The following is a 22,842-nucleotide window of genomic DNA, read 5'->3' as shown; positions in this document are numbered from 1 at the left end:
TAACTGTCTCTGCCATCGGACTCCTTCAGGACAGGGACTGTCTTCAACTCTGTCCTTACAGTGGACCATGCCTGGACATAGTATGTTCTCAATAACTACTTCATTAATTATGAAGGGAGAGAGTCAGAAAGTTGAAGGAGTTTATAAGCCCATTGGCCTCTCTTTATGAAGCATGCAAGGAAGTAAGAAAGTGGAACGTGGTGGAGCAGTATGCAGTTGGGGGACAGGATTAAAGGTCTGGAATGACTGCTATGTGGAAGGCTGACCAGGGAGAAGGAGCTTTAAGGCACAGTTCTATCATATCTTCCTTCAGTGCTAAATATTAATGTCACAAATATTTTATACTCATTAGAAAATATTAGTATCTACCAAAGCTTAATCATGAAATCAAATGAAACTGGACAGGACTGCAGAGATCATCTTACCCAATCCTTTCATTCTTCACACAAGGAAACAGACCCAGACAACTCATTTTCTTAGGTTGTGCAGCACTTCAACTCCAGAAATGGCACTACAGTCCAGTGTGTCAATTATTTTACTGCCTCATGTTGCCATTTGCTTTGTTTCACATGTTTCTGTGATTTCATAGTTTATATACTCTAAAAGGGACACTTTGGGAAGGGTAGGGGAATATGTTCCAGTGATGAGAATAGAGTAACTGAAAGATTATGTTTTCTCTTAATTTCCTTAATGTTTCTTAGGAAATCGTTTCCTAGAGAATATTGCCTGGATTTTTCTGGTAATACCAAGAATTTCAAGTTTTACTCTCTACCATTAATAACAAGCTTTTCTCTCCCAAAACGTTTTTATTTCAAGTGTCATTTTTTGAAAATGAAAAGTTAATCAGGAGTGTGGCTATTCAAGTCTTCTTAGGTAACTTTCAGGTTCCTTTCACACTTCTAAAGTCAATTAGTGGGATTCCATATAATTAACTGTATTTAAGGTATTATGGATAATCATAATACCTTGCAAATTTTCTCCCAAAGAATGAGCCTTATAAGAAACAAGTAGGGACTTCCCTGGTGGTGCAGTGGTTAAGACTTCTCCTGCCAGTGCAGGGGACACGGGTTCAATCCCTGGTCCGGGAAGATCCCACATGCCGCGGAGCAACTAAGCCCATGCGCCACAACTGCTGAGCCTGTGCTCTAGAGCCTGCAAACCACAACTACTGAGCCCATGTGCCTGGAGCCTACGCGCCGCAACTGCTGAAGCCCGTGCACTGTAGGGCCCACGTGCTGCAACTACTAAGCCTACGTGCTGCAACTACTGAAGTCTGCATGCCTAGAGCCCATGCTCTGCAACAAGAGAAGCCACCGCAACAAGAAGCCCACGCACCACAACGAAGAGTTACCTCCCACTCGCCACAACTAGAGAAAGCCCGCGCACAGCAACGAAGACCCAACGCAGCCAAACAAACAAAAAAAAAGAAATAAGTAGAAGGGATCTTAGCAATTATTTGTTTAATAGAAAGATGTCAGTGAATAATAATGAGTAAAAATTTTATCTTAATCTAAAAAAAGAAGACTGCATAGGTTATTCAAAGACTAAAAGCTGAATACTTTTAATCCATTAACATTTTATGTATAGCTTCGTAGAAGTCACTGAAAAGATATTTGATTAGATAGTCAAATATCTTCCCAGTCATATTAATAATGTGCTGTGAAAAGGACTAATTAGTGCAACTTATATTTGCACACTTATATGTATATACACAAAGTATATGTATATGTAATTTTAATATTTTCCTTCATATTCATATGAACATTTCATGATAACTTGCCTCTTACCATGCATTATGAATAACCACCCATTAGTTCTCCTAGTAAACAGTTGTTCCTTAATAAACTAAACAGAACATTGATAAATTAAGCAGATGAGTAATAAAAGACACTACAATCTTCTACAAAGTAAATGCTGACAATTTATTTTTAGGAAGCAGCGGCAACAGTGCTTAAACTAGTGCTTCTTAGAGCTGAACCAAAGACCATAATTCAAATGGGAAGGTAAGGTATATTCTAATAAAAGTCTATTTTTTAATCATTACCAGCTGATAATTACAGTGATAATGACATGGGGAAAAATATTTCTTATACAGACTCTTGACTGAACTCTCAGAAAGGAGAACTTCTATATGTAAAAGTATAAAATCATGAATGAGAATGATGAACATTAAATTCAAGATAGTGGCTACCTCTGCAAAAGAGAAGGGAGGAGAAATTGAGGAAGGGTATACAGGGGACATTAATTGTATCTGTAACATTTTGACTGAATGGTAGGTCTACAAGTGTTCCTGTTATCTTATTCTCCATACCTTTTTAGTTATTCCCAAAATATTTCATTAATAAAAAAGGAAACTTCCACTTGAAAATATCTTTAATAACATCACTCTACTTTACTTGGGACATCACATGGTATGGATTAAACTATGTAATGTCCCAAGTAAATATTCTGCTGGTAAAACATGTGGGGAATAAGAGAGATCTATTATTTTTAGACTCATCATTGTCCTTTTAAGACGAGGTGTGTTTTAACCTTTATATTGTAAAATAATACAAAAGCCACATCAAGCAAATGTATAGTTTTATGAAGTTTCTCAAAGGACCTCCCCCAACCAACTGCAACTACCATCTAAGCCAAAAAATAGAACACTGCCAGGTATCCCCAAAACTCCCTACCATGTATCCTGCCCCATTCACAGTTTCCTCCCTCCCCCCCAAATCAACCACCGTTCCAAATTCTGTAGCAGTCACTTATCCTGTTTCTTCATTGCCTCAGTACCTAAATAAGCATCCTCAGGCACAAGAGCCCAATTCTGCCCATTTTTTAATTTGGTGTCTTTTAAGTCTCTTTAATCCACATATTCCCCCTCCACCCCTTTTCTTTCCTTACAATTTATTGTTGAAGGACCTATAGAGTTTCGCTCAGTCTGGTTTTGCTGATTGTATATTCAAAATGCAGTTCACCATGGTCCAAGTGGCTGGATCCAGTGGCCTAATCCCTTTGGCAAGACTGCAGGTGTTTTTTCATCAGACGGTATAAAATACCTGCTTATATCTCCTTTTGGCATGCTAGTAGCCATTGATATTCATTGCCTACACCCTAGAGCCATTAATTTATTGGGGGTTGCATAATGGTGATATTCTAGTTTTGTTTTTATTTGTTAGCTGGAATGTTATCAAAAAGAGATTCTTTCCTCCTCTACTCTTGGCTTACCTATATTGAACATTCTAGTTTGAATCTTTTGAGGACCTCTTCCCTGAACTCCAGACTTGTATATCCAGCTGCTCATTCCACATATCTGTTGGATGTCTGATGGGCATCTCAAACTTCTGTCCAAAGCCACGCCTCCTGCAGTCTTCCACATACCACCTTTCCAGTTCCTCAGGCCTAAAACCTTCGGGATCCTTGACTTTGGTCTCTTTTACTTCCAAACCCAGCCCATCAGCAAATCCTGTTGTCTTTACCTTCCAAACATATTCAGAATCTGACAACCTCTGCCACCATCTCTTGCTTGGGTGACTTGATATAAAGTTAAGTTCTTTTTTTTATTATTTTGTTTTTTATTTTTAAGGATTGCACTCTTTAAAGTTTGATTTAATAACATTTTATAATTATGTAAAACATTTATATGGCTCCAAAGTCAAATCTACAAAATGAGTTTCCTTCACAAAGTCTAATTTTCATTGCTTTCTTCACACTACTCTCTCTCCCTCTATGTAGGTAACCATTTCGAATAAGTTCTTAGTTTATCATTTTCCTTTTTTTTTTCTATAAGAGACATACATATATTTGTACTTCCCTTATGTTAGGAAATGAGACTGATACACAAATTGCAGTACATCATACACACTTTTCTCCATCTTGCATTTGTCAGTTAACAATATATCCTAGTCATCAGGTATTCAAGATTTTTAATATTTAAGGATGGTTTCTGAGTGTTACCAATAACACACTAAGCATAAATTTAAAATCACATCCAGTATCAATTTAGAACACATATATAACTTTTGGAGAGATGACAGAATTAGCAACTCTTTTCCTGTGAAGACTCCTCCCTATTTAAAAATAAAAACATTTTCCTAGTGGATATTATGCATGTCAATTAATATCATCATTAAAAATATTTGTAGCATATTGTATTCATGATATGATATCAAGGATTTATATTGAAGGGGCACATATCTTAAGTTTTCTGCCCCTGGGATTATCTTTTCTACCTATTTTTGAGGTGCCTCATTCTCATATCTATCCAGTTTAGCATTTGAACAGGCCTGTTGCCTGTTAACCATTTGGATATAGAGTGCTCAAAAATGACTAGATTAAAGCCTAGGCACCAAGCAACTATTTTGGTTGCCATATTCCTAAATTTTCTGGATTGTTGGGTAGTAAAGATGGAAGCACTTTCCAAGAGTCTTCTAGCCTCCTAATAAGTGAGTCTGAGAAGGCACAAAAGGTCTAGAAGTTGGAGTGGTCAGGAAAAGCTACACTGGATTACTATAGGGGAGTTTAATTCCCCCTCCTGGACTCATCCTGTGCTCTAGAATATTTGGTCTTGGGAATTTACAACTTTCAAATTCTAATCTATCATAATAGAAAGCCAAGAAGTGCCAAAATTAAATATGTCTACCTAAAAATATAAGGATAGTAAAAATCAGTGAACATAGCATTTTCTCTTTGATCAGAATCTAGATTCAGTCTTGGAATGAGAATGACTTCCATCAAAGGCATGTGAAATATATATGATTAGATTATTAGAGTTTTCTCTATTGTAATTTATTTTTATTGATGCAATTTTAAATGCATATTCACATTTTAGAGAGTTTTTATTTAACATAGTTTAATTTTTCAAAGGTATGAAAGATTTCTAATTATTCTGATTATAAAAAGTTATCTACATAGTTTTTATACTATTAATGAGAGCTTGAAAACGAAATTAAATTCTCTGTATCAGTACTTAATTTAATATTATCATGTAACTGAATGTATTCTTTTCAAAGCTTTGTCTACCATACTCTCTTTATTGACGGAATCACTTACCTATGTGCCTCAGACAATGCCTTAGATACTGTAACACCATCTGCATTTCTTAAAAATGTAAGTAATTTCTTTTACTGCTTTGACTTTTTCAGTTATTGAAATTATGAGGTCTGTTTTATAGTTTATTGGTAATAATGTCCCTAACCAAAAGCAGATCTGTCTATATAGCAGAGCCATTAGTGACCTTCAGAGATTTCTTACCTTCATCCCTCATCTGTCTTCTGCTTCTACAATTCCCCTAACTCTTAAGCAAGATCTACAAAGATGATTAACCCAGATCATCTTTGGAATCTCTCATATTTATTTCGTTCTTTAAAAATAAGAAAAATTAAAAAAAAAAATAAGAAAAATTAAGCTTTACTAATATTTAATATACCTTCTCAATAGCATATGTATTTAATTTTCAAATAATTATAGATAAGATACTTCTGGCAGAAAATATGAATCAATTATGAGTTAAATGAAAAAAAATTTTTTTAATCAAGATATACTACTTTTAGAGAACGTTTTACCTGAAAGTTGCCAACAAATATGAAATATGATAGAGTACTTATGTGTATGTACTTATACAGATACATGAGATTTTATAAATTTCTTAAAGCCTAGTTAACCTTCTCAATAGATATCATCTATTGCTGACTATCACCCAGTGTCTAACTTCCAACTAGAATAAGACTGTGAAAGGCAGTCTCAGAGACAGACTAGGGCTAAACCATTATTCTGGTAATTTTATGATCCAAATAGTATGTTTTTTTCTTATTTTAAAAAGTTAATAATACTAATCTTCAATTTTATTCACAAATATATAATTTAGGAAAAATATTTTAACAAAAAATATTAATGGAAAAATCGGTCAGCTGTACTATAGTTATTAATAGTTATTCTCCAGTCACATTATGCATATATTTCATTTGTTTAGTGTACCAACTTGTTTTAACACAACTCAAACTGTAACCATATATAGAATCAAGGATTATAAGGCCTAATATTGTAATTCACTCTACATTTATGCCTAGACAATTGTTAGCATCTACATGATAAACACTGTTAGCCATTTAACTGACTATACTCTAATTTTTTTTTCCCTCTCTGCCATTATGGAAAAACATCCAACTTTTCCAACTTTCCAAAACCAGACTGCATGATTTTTACCACTGCTTTTCGGGTGATACAACATTAAGTACAAACAATTGTCAGAATTCCTTCTTAAAGCTTTGAAATATCATATAACAACCCTATTGGGTTTGGAAGATAGTCTCATGACATTTAGTTGGGATTGTTTTGTTATCATTGAATGGATTTTGAGGGTAAGAGCAGGAGGGGAAAATGAAAAGCACTTACTTAGAGAATATCAGTGACTCCTATCCTTCCTTGTCTGCCAGAGGTGAACATCTGCAAGTCCCCTCAAGTCTTCAGAAATACCAATACCAAAGAATCAAGGTAGCACCTGCAATCTCACGATACAAGATATGAGATATGAGCACACTTTTCATTAATACTGCATCTTTAAAATAGAAAAGATACCCTGCCACCAAAATTCTAGAACTGTTCTGGTTTCTTTTATTGAAAGTTTCTGCCAGACTTTGCTTCAAATAAACACTTACTATGTAATTCTCCAGTTGAAATTATCTATATAATTTAAATATTTCCATTAATTTCCCCAGGTTAGTGAGACTTTTCTGAGAAATCCTTTGATGTCACAAGAACATTTTTCTCCGTCAAATGCAGTTGCTACAGATTTTCAACAAGTATTAGGAAAGTATATGGTATGTAACCTCCAAGTGTGGTCCTAAACATTGTCAGTATTACATCTGACAAATCAGTTAGGAATTATGAGTTAAGAGCTGTTAAGGTGAATGAGAACTAAGAACTTCTATCTCTATATAATGATAACGAATGATATCCATGAAATATTGATAAATATTGAATAAAGCAAGACAGAGAAAATATATATGGTATACTGTTATTTACTTACCATCCTTGTATGCAAGGATGGTAAGTAAATAAGAGGGAATAAATACAAATATGTTTGCTTATAGCAAAAAAAGGGGGGATGGGGGGACAAAGGAAGGATAAACCAAAAACATTTCAGTGGTTGCCTGTGTATGGATGGGGACAGGAATAGAAACTAGACCTCTCTGAATGAAACTTGTCTTGCAAATTCAACTTGGAACCATGTAAATATTTTACACAATTTTAAAAATTATAATAATCATAATCATTGTGTAAATATTTTACACAAATATTAAATTAAATATTTTTAAAGTAGTCCCTCAGCAGAAATTAACATTGTAAATCAACTATACTTCAATAAATTTTTTTTAAAAGAGTAGTCCCTTTTAAGTGAAATAAGACAGTCACAAGAGGACAAATACTGTGTAATTCCACTTATATGAGGTACATAGAGTGGTCAGATTATTTATAGAGACAGAAAGTAGCAAGGTGGTTGCCAGAGCCTGGGAGGAAGGGAGGAGGAGAAGTTATTGTTTAATGGGTACAGAGTTTCAGTTTGGGAAAATAAAAAGGTTCTGGAGATAGATGGTGGTGATATACTTAATGTGAACATACTTAATGCCACTGAACTGTACAGCTAAAAATGGTTAAAATTGTACATTTTATGATATGTATGTTTTACCATAATAAAGTTCTTTTTCTTTTATTGAAGTACAGTTGCTGTACAATATAAGTTACAGGTGTACAATATAGTGATTCACAATTTTTAAAGGTTATACTCCACTTATAGTTATTATAAAATATTGGCTATATTCTGTATGTTTTACCATATATCCTTGTAGCTTTTTTTTTTTTTTTTTTTTTGCTGTACGCGGGCCTCTCACTGCTGTGGCCTCTCCCGTTGCGGAGCACAGGCTCCGGACATGCAGGCTCAGCGGCCATGGCTCACGGGCCCAGCCACTCCGCGGCATGTGGGATCTTCCCGGACCGGGGCACGAACCTGCGTCCCCTGCATCGGCAGGCGGACTCTCAACCACTGCGCCACCAGGGAAGCCCCCTTGTAGCTTATTTTTTTCCTAATAGTTTGTACCTCTTAATCCCCTACACCTACCTCACCCCCCTCCCCTTTCCTGACCCCACTGGTAACCACTAGTTTGTTCTCTATATCTGTCAGTCTGCTTCTTTTTTGTTATATGCCTTAGTTTGTTGTATTTATTAAATGCCACATGTAAGTGATATCATACAGGATTTGTCTTTCTCTGTCTGACTTATTTCACTTAGCATAATGCCCTCCAAGTCCATCCATGCTGCTGCAAATGGCAATATTTCATTGTTTTTTACAGCTTAGTAGTATTCCATTGTATATATGTATACCACATCTTCTTTTTGTTTTGTTTTTTTGTTTTTACCACATCTTCTTAATCCATTCATCTGTTGATGGACACTTAGGTGGCTTCCGTATCTTGGCTATTGTAAATAATGCTGCTATGAACATTGGGGTGCATGTATCTTTTCAAATTAGTGTTTTGGGTTTTTTTCGGATATATACCAGGGAGTAGAATTGCTGGGTCATATGGTAGTTCTATTTTTATTTTTTTGAGGAAGCTCCGTACTGTTTTCCACAGTGGTTGTACCAATTTACATTCCCATCGTCAGTGTATAAGGGACAAACCAAATATTTGATGATACTAAGGAATATTTTTGGATGTGATCATGATGTTGTGGTTTTGTTTTTTAAGAAAAACAAGGCCATATCTTTTAGAGATACAGATTGAAGCATTTACAGATTAAAATAATAGACTGTCTAGGATTTGCTTTAAAATAATACATTTGGGGAAGGAGTAATCAGTAGTAGTACAGATGAAATAAGATTGGCCATGTGTTGATAACTGCTGAAAGTAGGTGATGGGTACACTAAACAATTCACTCTGCTTCTGTATATGTTTGAACTTTTCCATAATAAAATATTTTAAGTATACCTGCATTAGTTTTCTATTTATGGTAACAAATTTGTATGGTGGGCTTCCCTGGTGGCGCAGTGGTTGAGAATCTGCCTGCCAATGCAGGGGACACGGGTTCGAGCCCTGGTCTGGGAAGAGCCCACATGCCACGGAGCAACTAGGCCCGTGAGCCACAACTACTGAGCCTGCGCGTCTGGAGCCTGTGCTCCGCAACAAGAGAGGCCGCGATAGTGAGAGGCCCGCGCACCGCGATGAAGAGTGGCCCACGCTTGCTGCAACTAGAGAAAGCCCTCGCACAGAAACGAAGACCCAACACAGCCAAAAATAAATAAATAAATAATTTGTATGGTAACAAATTACCACAAATCAGCAGCCTAAAACAACACACATTTTATTATCTCACAGTTTTTATGAGTCAGGAAGCAAGGCATGGTTTAACTGGGTTTTCTGCTCAGGGTCTCACAAGGCTTCAGTGAGTGTGTCAGCCAGACTATGTTCTCATCTGGAAGCTCTGGGGAAGAATCTGCTTCCAGCCTCATTCAGATTGTTGCAGAATTTATTTCCTAAGAGCTGTGCGAGGGATGCAGCTTTTTGCTGGCTGTTGGCTGGAGGACACCCTCGGTCCTAAAGACTGATAGCAGTTCTTTGCCACAAGGGCGTCCTCAGCACAGCTGCTTGCTTCTTCAAGGCCAGCAGAGGAATCTCTCACTCCGGTCTGCTAAATATTATATAATATGATGTAATCACAGGAGTGACCTCATCACCTTTGCTTCCATTCGTTAGGGGCAGATCACACTGAAGGGGAGGGAATTTTATAAAGATGTGACTCAGTGGGGGTCCCCACAGGGTGAGTCCACCACAATGCCTGAAGAAGTAACTAAGGATAGATATATTAAATTTGTATATTCTCTTATGGAGAATTCTGCAATATTCAACACAGCTAAAATATATAATTAACATAGCTCCTGAAAACCCTGCGAAAATATGCACATTTTAAGCAGTTAACACATCTGACATCAAAGAAATTTGTTTAACATGTATAAACTAACCTGGTGAGCTTCAAATCTGTAGAAAATTTTATAAAAGGTGTTGACTTTTTTATACTATGATTAGAAAAATGCACACAGCAAAAAAAAAGTAGTTTTGAGAGAGTTTTAAATATATTTATATATATAAATGTACCAAATGCCATTGAATGGACTATGAATACATTATCTTAACAAAACTTAGATGAGTCTCTTAATCTTAAAAGATTAAGCATTTTTTAAAAGGAGAGAAAAAGAGAAAAGGAATAAAAAGAAAAATCAAAGATTCACCATTTATCTTAACTTGATTATGTCTTTTTTTAATTAATTTTTATTGGAGTGTAGTTGCTTTACAGTGTGTGTTAGTTTCTGCTGTACAGCAAAGTGAATCAGTTATACATATACATATATCCACTTTTATTTGGATTTCCTTCCCATTTAGGTCACCACGGAGCACTGAGTAGAGTTCCCTGTGCTATATCTTAACTTGATTATGTCTTAATAAAAAATTTTAACCCATGAGCCATAGAAGCATCCACTAAACATTTCTTAACACAAGCCACCAAAACCTTATTTCCAAATAAGGTCACATTCACAAGTATCCAGAATTAGGACTTAAAAGAATCTTTTTGGGGAGACACATTTCAACTAGGAATTCCCTCTTTTCTACATTCCAACTAGTGAGCTCCTCACAGAACATTAATTGTAAGTTGCATGGTCCAGTGACCAAGATCAGAGTTCTGTTTAAGGTGGATTTGATCACTTGCCAAAGAGCAGGGGATTTTAATATCATTTTTAGATTTAAAAATAATGCTCATTAATAAAGTGAGATAATACAAAAGTATAAAAAGTGAAATATAAATATCTCCTACAATCTCAATCAAACCCCCCTGAGGTGAACACTCTTAACAGTTTGGTGTGTAAGCTTCCAGAATTTATATATATATTTATTTATTTATATATATTTATTTATTTATTTATTTATTTATATTTATATATATTCACAAAACTGTGATCATTAGTACAATAGGTAAAGGCTTAATCTCTAGAGCTTCTTAGTCTGAATCCTTGTTTTGCCTCTAGCTGTGTAACATTGGGCAATATATTAACTTTCTCAGTCTGAGTTTTCTTATTTAGAAAATAAAAGATGAAAAGAGTAGTGCTTTATATAATGGTTTGGGAATTAAATGAACTATACGTGTGAAGTGCTTAAAACAGTGCCTGCCACATACTAAGTGCTTGATAAGTTATTATTTAATACTCTTCTGCAGCTGCAGCTTACTTTTTAAATATAACACTATATCTTAGAGATCATTTTTTATTGAAGTATAGTTGATTTACAATGCCATGTTAGTTTCAGGTGTACAGCACAGTGATTCAGTTATATATATATATATATATTCTCTTTCAGATTCTTTTCCCTTACAGGTTATTACAAAGTATTGAGTACTCTGAGTATCATTAAATATAGTTGACTGTAGTTCCCTGTGCTATACAGTAGGTCTTTGTTGATTATCTATTTTACAAGTAGTAGTGTATACATGTTAATCCCAAACTCTTAATTTATCCCTCCCCACACTGTCCCCCTTGGTAACCATAAGTTTGTTTTCTATGTCTGTGAGTCTCTTTCTGTTTTGCAAATGAGTTAATTTGTGTCTTTTTTTTTTTTTAGATTGCACATATAAGCAATATCATATGATATTTGTCTTTGTCTGGCTTACTTCACTTAGTATGATAATCTCTAGATCTATCCATATTGCTGTAAATGGCATTATTTCATTCTTTTTTATGGCTGAGTAATATTCCATTTTATATATATATATATATATATATATATACACACCACACCTTCTTTATCCATTCCTCTGTCGATGGACATTTAGGTTGCTCCTGTGTCTTGGCTGTTGTAAATAGTGCTGCAGTAAACATTGGGGTGCATGTATCTTTTCAAATTACAGTTTTCTCCAGATGTAGAGGTCATTTTTAATATGGATAGAGTTGAAGACAAAAATAGCAACAAAGAACAAGAGCAACGAATAGAAAATGGTAACAAATATGGTAGATATTAATCCAGCTATATCAATAATCACTTTAAAAGTTAATGGCCTAGGACTTCCCTGGTGGTGCACTGGCTAAGAATCTGCCTGCCAATGCAGGGGGCATGGGTTCAAGCCCTGGTCCAGGAGGATCCCACATGCCGTGGAGCAACTAAGGCCATGTGCCACAACTACTGAGCCTGTGCTCTAGAGCCCACAAGCCACAACTACTGAGCCCACGCGCTGCAGCTACTGAAGTCCACGCACCTAGAACCTGTGCTCCACAATAAAGAGAAGCCACCACAATGAGAAGCCCGCGCACCACAACGAAGAGTAGCCCCTGCTCACCGCAACTAGAGGAAGCCCGCACGCAGCAACGAAGACCCAACTCAGCCAAAAATAAATAAATAAATAAATTATAATAAAATTAAAAAGTTAATGGTCTAAATACACCAATTAAAAGAGATTGTCAAACGGGATCAAGAAGCTGTCATGAGAATGAGAAGACAAGCCGCAGACTGGGAGAAGATACTTGCAAAAGGCAAATCTGATAAGGACTATAACCCAAAATATACAAAGTACTCTTAAAACTCAACGATAAGAAAACAGACAACCCAATTTTTTAAATGGGCCAAATATTTGAATAGATACCTCACCAAAGAAGATATACAGATGGCAAATAAGCATATGAAAAGGCTCAACATCGTATGTCATTAGGGAATTGCAAATTATAGCAACAATGAAATACCCCTAACACACCTATTAGAATGGCCAAAATTCAAAACACTGACAACACCAAATGCTGACAAGGATGTGGAGCAATAGCAACTCTGATTCACTGCTGATGGGAATGCAAAATGGTATAGTCACTTTGGAAGACAATTTGGCAGTTACTTACAAAACTAACATACTCTTACCATATGATCCAGCAATAGTGCTCCTCGGTATTTACCCAAAGGAGTTGAAAATTATATCCACACAAAAACCTGTATGTGGATATTATAGCAGCTTTATCCATACTTGCAAAGACATGGCAGCAATCAAGATGTCTTTCCATAGGTGGATGGATAAACTACAGTACATCCAAACAATGGACTATTATTCAGCACTAAAAAGAAATGAGCTATTAAACCATGAACAGACATGGAGGAAACTTAAATGCATATTGCTAAGTGAAAGAAGCCAATCTGAAAACACTGCATACTGTATGACTCTAACTATATGGTATTCTGGAAAAGACAAAACTACGGAGACAGTAAAAAGACCAGTTTTTGCGAGGGCTCAGGGAAAAAGAAGTATGAATAGGTGGAGCACAGAGGATTTTAAGGGCAGTGAAACTGTTCTGTATGATACTGTAATGACAAAAACATGTCATTAGACGTTTGTCAAAATCCACTGAATGTACAATATTAACAGTGAACCCTAATGGAAACTATGGACTTTGGATGATAATGATGCATCAACATAGGGCCATCCATTGTGACAAATGGACCACTCAAGCACAGGATGGTGATAGTGAGGGCGGCCGTGCGTGTATGGGGGATAAGGAGCATGCAGGAACTCTGTAATTTCCACTCAATTTTACCATGAACCTAAAACTGCTCTTTTAAAAAGTCTATTCAAATAAATACACAATTTAAATTCTTTAAAAATCCACTGCTGATTGAATACATTGATATATACCCTCTCCTGCCATCCCCCATTTTTTCTGCATGATTCAGGTAGGACAGTTTGAGGCTTAGTTGATTCCTTATGCTGAAATACAAGTGAGATGAGCCTTTGACACCTTTGTTCTAATTTGTACAACATATTACAATAGATTTCATTTATAGAAAATAAAATGTATATTATATTTCACTTCTGTATAGATGAAATACAATAAAAATCAAGAGGACAGCTTGATATCCGCACTGAAGAGTCAAGTAACTGATGTAAAATATGTTATGACCCAAAATATCGATAAAATTTTGGAAAGAGAAGAAAGATTGAATATCTTCACTGACAGAACAGATGATCTGCAAACAACTGTGAGTGTTACATGGCTGTCTTAATACCCAAACAGTGCTCTAAGTCATAGGATCATTGCCCTTGAGACAAACTGCCAAAAGCAAAAACATACTGGGACACTTGGTGAGATAATCCTATGTCACCAAATGATGGCTTTATCAAAAATTATTGAAGTGCAACTAAAATATTAAAAGAATAATTATAAAACAATCCAAATTTTAAAGCCATTAAAGTAGAAAGTGGTTATTTGTGTAACAGAAGGGTTTCTTACATTAAGAAACACACAGGTTAGTCAACAAATAAATTGCAAGGGAAAAAAAGGAGAGGGAAACTTACCAATAAAAGGACTTAGAAGGTATATCAATTGCAATATGTGATCCTTATTTGGATTTTGATTCAAACAAACTATAAAAGTGAAAATTTACAACTTCATGAGACAAATAGATATTTGAACTCTAGCTGGATATTAGATGAGGTTAAGGAATATAACTAATTTTTAGGTGTGATAATGGCATTGTGGTTATGTTTTTAAAAGAGTCATTACTTATTAGCGATACATACTAAAATGTTGACGGATGAAATTTTGTAACATCTGAGATTTGCTTCAAAATAGTTTGAGTGGGGGAGTAGAATGGTGTATAAATTAAACAAAATTGGCCATAACTTGACAATGGTTAAATCTGGTTGCTGAGTATACAGGGGTTCATTATACCATCCTGTCAACTTTTGTATGTGTCTGAAATTCTCTATTAGAAAATAGTTTTAAAACAATCACCAAGTGTTCACTAGTTCCTTTTGAGCATTTTTTTTGGCCACATCTCGCGACTTGTGGGATCTTAGTTCCCCAACCAGGGATCAAACCTGTGCCTCCTGCAGTGGAAGCTCGGAGTCCTAACCACTGGACTGCCAGGGAATTACCCCGCTTTGAGCATTTTAAATTTTATTTTTACAGATCTTTTCTACAAACACAGCCACCATATAAAGCAAAGTATACACACTACTTTTTACTCATCAAGTTCTATTGATTCAACCTCCTAAATCTTTTTTGTTCTAAGCCTCATTTTTTTCACCTTTCAAAACAATTTACCAAGGTATTATTCACATATATTCATCCAGTTTAAGTGTGGAGTTTGACAAATTGTAATTGTGTACAATTGTGTGACCACAATCAAGTTGCGGACTAGCTCTTCCATCCTAAAATCTGCCCTCCTTTGTAGTTTACTCTTCCCCAACCCTGACCCCAACCAACCACTAATCTGCTTTCTGTCACTATAGTGTTGTCTTTTCTACAACGTCATATGAATAGAATCATACAATACAGTCTTTTGTGTTTGACTTCTTTTACTTAATATAATGTTTTTTATATTCATGTTGTTGTGTGTTAATATGTTATTCCTTATCATTGCTAAATAGTATTCCACAGATAGCTAAATCTCTTTTAAACACACCTTCTGCCCATCCCAATGCCACTCACTGTCTCACTCCAAGATCAATTATCTCGTCTGACTATGGTAATTCCCAGATTTAATTGTTCTCCCTATTTTTGGTTCTACTCTGCTCCAGTCATCCTCCATACCGACACTAGAGTATTCTTTTAAAATGCAAGTATGAGCGTTATCTATAGCCTTTTTGAAACCCTCTAGTGGTGCCCCTTTGTCCAAGCAGGGTAGAGTCCAACCTCCCTAACTTAATGAGCTTTCTTCTGATTATACTGCCAGTCATATCACCCAGAGGTCATGTCTTGTAGTTTATAAATCTCAAAAAATATCAGACTATTTGTAGTTCTCCAAAATACCTGTTGCATTATTTCACACCTTTATGCATACTGTTCCCTCTTTTTCCTTCCCCTGGAAAACTTCTACTCATCCATCAAAACCCAACTCAAGAATCATCTCCTCATCCATTGCCCAGACTGAGTTTATGCCTGTCTCATCTATGCCATCCCTGCACCTTGTATTTATTGATCAATCAAACAAATATCTTTTGAAGATCTACTGTCTACCAGGCTCTATAATAGGCACTAAGAATAATAAGGATGAATATGATAGCCACAACCCCAGCAAACAAGCACTCAATGTTAGTTAAATCAAACACTACTTACTTAAACAAAGCAATCCTCTACATTGTTTTTATAGCAGGAAAAAGATGTCACATCAGTTTGTATAATCTACAAAGAAGAATTAATAAAGTAAATCATTGTCTAGCATTGCAGTTGTTGTCTTTATGAGAGTTATAACACAAGAGTTCAGATAAAACTGTCCAAGCCATTTAGATTCATTCATTGTTCATTAATAAACATTCTTTGGGGGCCTGTTATATACAGGATATTATGCTTGTCATCTTCAGGGATAAAAGAATGGAATAAGATACTTGCCACAGTTTAATCTACTGCAGGAGACATATTTGTATAAACCTAACTGCAATATAAAGTATGTGTTAAGTGTCATAATAGACGGATAAAGCATAACAGCCAAACAGTGGATAACTGATAGTATCTACATTTTTACAACGCATTTTGAAATTAGTCAGAAAATTCCTTACCTCATTCAACATTTATTTCAAGTATGTGAAAAAGGTTTTTTTTTAATATTCATTTATTTATTAGCTGCCTTGGGTCTTAGTTGCGCACACAGGATCTTTTGTTGTGGCGTGCAGGCTCTTTGCTGCGGTGCACGGGCGCACGGGCTCCAGAGCAAGCAGGCTCAGTAACCGTGGCGCGGGCTTAGTTGCCCTGGGGCATGTGGGATCTTAGTTCCCAGACCAGGGATTGAACCAGCGTCCTGTACATTGCAAGACGGATTCTTAACCACTGGACCACCAGGGAAGTCCCTATGAAAAAGTTTTGAGAATAATATATCTAATACCCTTGTAATCATCAGCCAGCTTTATCTGGACTTAATATTTTGCCACATTTGGTTTGGGCCTTTGTTTCTTAAAGAAATAAAATTATACATAAAATTAAAGTCCCCTGTGTACCTTTCCCAAGCCCATTCCACTCCCTCACCAGAAGAACCGCTATCGTGAATTTGATTTGAATCATTTGTATGCATGTTTTGATTCCTCTGCTATATATGTGTAGCTATATATGTATCTGTAGTATTGGTTTGCATTTTTAAACTTTGTATTTATGACATTATAATGAACCTATCCTTCTGCAACCTGAGTTTTTAGTTCAACATCATGTTTTTGAAATGTATTCATTTTGATACACTTAGCTCTAATTTATCAATTTAGCTACTGACAGCATATCATTACTATTTTAAGAAATACAGAAATACTTATCCTTTCCCCTTTTAATAAATATTAACGTAGATTCCAACTTCTTTATTATGAACAACACTGCACTGAACACCCTTGTACATGTCTTTTAGTACACATTTACAAAATGTTTCTAAGACAATGGTCTATAGAGTTTTTTGATCATGCATACTTATTCATAAAATATTCTTGAGAATGCATTTAAATATATATAAATTATATATATTCTTCGATAGTAATGTTATATATTAAAACATACTAATAGAAATTAAAAGAATGAGACAAAGATGAAATAAAATATTAAATAATTTTTCTTAAGAAAATTAAAAATGTCTAAGAAAAATTTTAATAATGTATTTTAATGATAGTGTGATTAAAAGTCAGATTTGATTACAAGTGACTATTTTTTAAGTCTCTAAATATGGCAGGTAGTGTTCAAACTAGAAGCAGAGATATATCCTCTTTGTCATTTTCTTGTTGTTTATCTTTGCCTTGTTAGTATAATTAACCCACATGTCTACTTTAGCTTAGTTAAAACTAAATAATATTACCCATGTATTACCCATAATTCACTTACCCATATAAATTGTAGGTATTGCAATACACTACAAGAGAGTGGACAAAGGGGTCCGCAGTGGCGAACTCTGCATCACTGTGGAATTTCCCCTCTACCCTCAAAACATCTTAACTTTCATGATTTACCATTTTACATCATACCTAGGGAAAATGTCAGTGCCTATCCATATGTTAAATTTTAAATATTTTCATTTCCTTCTTGTTTTTTAGATTAAAATGAACAAATAGATATGGTTCTAATATTATTTTCCTGCTCTCCAGTGGGTCATCTTTCACAACCCCCTGGGATGCTAGATCCCATTTTTGACCCACTGTTCTATAATATATACATAGAAATGGAATTGCTGGATCTTAAAATATGTGCACCTTTGAATTAGCCAAATGTTTCAAAATTGCTTTCCAAAGTGTCGTGCCAGTTTATACTCCCATCGGCGCTGTATGAGAGGCCCCGTCGCTCCACACTGTCTTTCCAAAACCTGAGATTATTAGATTATAACTTTTAACAATCTGGTAGGGGAAAGAAAGTAACTATTGTCTTGATTTGCATTTCCCTAATTTGGGATGACAGAGAGCAATTTTTGTTTATTAACCATTAGCGTTTCTTCTGTGAGTGGCCTGTTGATATCCTTTGCCCATTTTGCTAATGGGGTGCTTATCTTTTTTAATAATTTATATATATAAAATACTAATTTTATAACTATTAGAATAATGAATGAGTATATAATTCTTCATCCTAATACTTAGTTGTAGAAAGTGTAAATATGTTCTCCCAGTATGTGGATTGATTTTAACTTTGTGTATAGTGTCTTTTTTAGGACAGAAGTCTTTTCTCTTTACTATTTTTTTTATTGAAGTGTAGTTGATTTACACTGTTCTGTTAATTTCTGCTATACAGCAAAGTGATTCAGTTATACATATATAACTATATATACATTCTTTTTTTATATTCTTTTCCATTATGGTTTATCATAGGATATTGAATATAGTTCTCTGTGCTGTACAGTAGGACCTTGTTGTTTATCCATTCTATATATAAGAGCTTACATCTGCTAACCCCATCCTCCAATCCATCCCTTCCCAACCCCCTCCCCCTTGGCAACCACCGGTCTTTTCTCTATGCCCGTGAGTCTGTTTCATAGACTGGTTCATTTGTGTCATATTTTAGATTCCATATATAATGATATCATATGGTATTTGTCTTCCTCTTTCTGACTTACTTAGTATGATAATCTCTAGCTGCATCCATGTTGCTGCAGATGGCATTATTTCATTTCTTATGGCTGAGTAGTATTCCATTGTATATATGTACCACTTCTTCTTTATCCATTTATCAGGACAGATGTCTTTAACTTTCATGTAGGCAAATGTATCAGTCCTGTCCTTTATGCTTTCTGTGTCTTAAGAATGCCTTCCTTTCGCCAGGTTATAAAGATACTCTTATATTGTCTCCTAAAAGTTTTTATTTCTGCTTCTTAAACATGAACCTTTAAAACATCTGGAGTTTTATTTTTGCATAAAATATGAGGTAGGAATCAAATTCTATTATTTTCTGTATAAATAACCAGTTGCCCAAATGACCATTTATTAAATAGCTCAGACTTTCCCATTTGGTTTGTAATGCCAGCCTTGCCACATATAATGTTTTCATATGTAAACAATTTTCGTTCTTTTGATTCGTATGTATTATATTCTTCTGATCTATTTCTATTTCCTTGGGCTGGTACTACACCATTTTAGTTACTGTGGTTTTATGAGAAGTCTTAATATCTTACAGGGCAAGTTCGTCTACTTTCTCTTTTTTGGAAATTATGTTGGCAAGGCTTGCTTCTTTCTCTTTTGGGGAATTTTAGATTCTACATCTCAAGTTACACACACACACACACAAATTGTTGGGATATTAGTTGGAATTACATTAATATGGGGAGAACTGACACCTTTAAAATACTGTTTTCCCTTCTCTGAACATGCTATGTTTCTTCATTTTTCTAAGTCTCTTTCAAAATCTTTCAGTAGAGTTTTATAATTTTTCCCCTAAGGGTCTTGTACAACTTTTCTGAGATTTATTTCTTGATATCTTACTGTTTTTGTTGCTATTGTATGTGATATTTTTTAAACTACATTTTCAAAAAATTTTTGGTTAATAGGAACGCAGTCAATTTTTGCATACTGATTTTGTATCCCAAGTCTTGCTGAACTCTGTTATGGTAATATTGTTTGTTTGTGGACTTATCTGCATTTTCTACATAGAAATGCCATCATATATGAAAAATGACTGGATTTTTTTTATCCTTTCCAATATGTATTTTCTTTGCTTCCTTGTTCATGCCTCCCTCTCAAGTTAAAGGCAACTACCTTGAGGCCATTAGGCTTGGTTGGATAGGAAGCTTATACCCTTAATCTGATCTCTAATGCAGGGCACAATCTTTTTGTAATTGAGGTAAAATTCACATAACAAAAAATTAACATTTTAAAGTATACAATTCAGTGGCAATTGGTACATTCACGATGTTGTGTACCCACCACCTCCATCTAGTTCCAAAACATTTTATCACCCCAAAAATAAACTTCATGCCCATTAAGCAATTACTCCCCAGCCCCTAACAACCAATAACCTACTTTCTGTCTCTATGGATTTACCAATTCTGAGTATTTCATATAAATGAAATTATACAATCTGTTATCTTTTGTGTCTGGCTTCTTTCACTTAGCATGATGTTTTCGAGGGTCATCCATGTTGTAGCATGTATCAGTACTTAATTCCTTTTTGGCTGAATAATATTCCATTGTATAGATTTACAACTTGTTTATCCATTCATCAAATGATGGACATCTGTGTTGTTTCTGCCTTTTGGCTACTGTGAATAATGCTGCTATGAACATTTGTGTACAAGTTTTTGTTTGAATAGTTGTTTTCAATTCTTTTATGTATGTACATAGGAATGGAATTGCTGGATTATATGGTAATTCTATTTTAACTTTTTGAGGAATTTCCAAACTATTTTCCACTGTGGTTGAACCATTTTACCTTCCCACCAGTAATGTAAGAGGGTTCCAATTTCTCCACATCCTCTTCAACACTTGTTATTTTTCCTTTTTTTTTTTTTTATTAAAGCCATCCTACCGGTGTTAAGTGGTATCTTACTTTGACTTGCATTTCAAGTCATTTGTCCATTTTTAATAGGTTTGGCGGGGGTTGTAATTGAGGAAGGGTAGAATCTTAATGGGCATCTGTCATTAAAAGGCCTTTTTAATCTAATGTCTTATTATTTGGGCCCCCAAACCATCAGCTCATCCAATGTTCCACATTTCTGCAGTCTCTCTATTCCTTTTCACTTCTTCTTGCAAACCAGCCAGTTGCTGCCTTGCTAAATGTAGCCAGTAACAAGAACTCACACTACCTTTCTATTTTCCAACCTTTTCTTCTAAAAGGACAGACTCAGTAGTATTTTGCCTGCCTTCCAAATTATCACAGGCAATAGTTTTAGCAAATATTTTACCCTGAAGAGCATTGGTCTTTATCTTTCCAGACTCTAATATCAGTTTCTTCTGTGCCTACCACCTGATGGCTAAGCCAGTGCTACATGTTTTAGAGTTCTGTATTGATAATAACAACATCTCATCCTACTACAATTTCACTATTAGAGAAACATTAGCTATACCAACATACCTCAAGTTTTCAGTGTTTTAACTCAACAGAGGTTAATTTCTCGGTTGTATAACAGTATAAGGCAGGCTTTCAGTGAGCAGACTTCCACAGGGTAATCCAGAAACCCAAGTTTTTTCCATTTTGTGACTCTGTCATTGCCTATGGCCCCTCAGAATCTTTCAATTTCAGGTGGCAGCTGGTTAAACAGGGAGTGGAAGAAGCACATTTGCTTTGAGCCAGTTCAGCCCAAAAGTGACACCCATCATTTCTACTCACAATCTATTGGTAGGAATTAGTCTTTTAGCTTTGCATAGGTACATGGGGTAGAGAGAGGACACAGCAAGGGGTGGGGTGAAGGGCCTGAGAAATGTGATCTGTGATTGGACAGTCTCTTGCCAGCAACAACTCTACATTATGGAAGGGGAACTCAAAGTCTTCAGTGGATAGCTGGCTGTCTTTATCATATCTGGAAGTTTATCACTAAAGGAAATTCTAAAGGAACTATATAGATAGTGGTAAAGGTGTAGGTAACACTAAATGAATATTGACTGCAATATAGGTGATGAGAAGTGGTTGGATTCTGGATATATTTTGAAGGTGGAGCGAATTAGAGTTGCTGACAGATTGGCCATGAGGTGAGAGAGAGTCAAGGAAGACTCCAAAGCTCTGAGCCTAGTTAACAGGAAGGATGGAAATTGAGTAGTTTCATTGCTTTCCTCACGTGAGCCCACTGTGAGCACTAAATCCTAAGCCCTGCCTGCATGGCAGAGGCCAACATCATCACCTTCCCAAATCCAGAGGAGCTGCACCATCAGTGCAACTTCTCACTGCTTTCCTAGGTTCCTGCACTTGGCCTTACTCTTACTTTCTTCCAATATCAGTTATGCATTTAAAAGTTTGCTTCTTATATTTTATCTAGCATTTCTGAGTAGTAATAGTGGCAGGGTTATAGGGTTACATAATCCACTATATCACTGGATCTATTACTTTATTAGATTATATCATGTTTCTTTCTTATCAGAAAAGAGGCAACATCTAAATCCCAGAAAGTTATAGCAAAAAAATTGAGATTTTTTTTCACTTTACTGCCTTTCCTTCCAAACAAATCCCACTTTTATGTATATATTGTATTTTCATGATTACATGGGGAAAAATGACTTCCTCTTTGAAGCCAGTTGAGTAGAAGCAGCTCAATAAAAGATTAAATTTGGGACTTCCCTGGTGATTCAGTGGTTAAGACTCCCCACTTCCACTGCAGGGGCTGCCGGTTTGATTCCTGGTCCAGAAACTAAGATCCCACATGCCATGCGCAATGCAGCCAAAAAAATAAAATAAAATAATGG

The 22,842-nt window shown here is 35.4% G+C and overlaps 1 protein-coding gene and 1 long non-coding RNA gene across 2 annotated transcripts in view; one reads left to right on the top strand and one right to left on the bottom strand.

Moving 5' to 3' along the window:
• The window catches only part of LOC132425369 (uncharacterized), a 33,264-nt gene that overhangs the window by 3,030 nt on the left and 7,392 nt on the right, over positions 1 to 22,842 (top strand). Inside the window, exons 2-5 of the mRNA XM_060011675.1 lie at positions 1,933 to 2,003; positions 4,998 to 5,094; positions 6,702 to 6,803; positions 13,881 to 14,039. Coding sequence (XP_059867658.1) covers positions 1,933 to 2,003; positions 4,998 to 5,094; positions 6,702 to 6,803; positions 13,881 to 14,039 — 429 coding nt within the window. The remainder of the gene's footprint in view (positions 1 to 1,932; positions 2,004 to 4,997; positions 5,095 to 6,701; positions 6,804 to 13,880; positions 14,040 to 22,842) is intronic.
• Positions 6,408 to 21,645, bottom strand: LOC132425370 (uncharacterized). The gene is made up of 3 exons (XR_009519429.1): positions 21,521 to 21,645; positions 16,121 to 16,186; positions 6,408 to 6,491 (listed from the first exon to the last, which is right to left on the bottom strand). It is a non-coding gene; the product is annotated as an uncharacterized lncRNA (long non-coding RNA).

The sequence above is a fragment of the Delphinus delphis genome, chromosome 5, assembly GCF_949987515.2.
Source record: "Delphinus delphis chromosome 5, mDelDel1.2, whole genome shotgun sequence".
NCBI lineage: Eukaryota > Metazoa > Chordata > Mammalia > Artiodactyla > Delphinidae > Delphinus > Delphinus delphis.
Note: the sequence above shows the minus strand (reverse complement) of the source record. Positions and strands in the feature narration are given on the sequence as shown.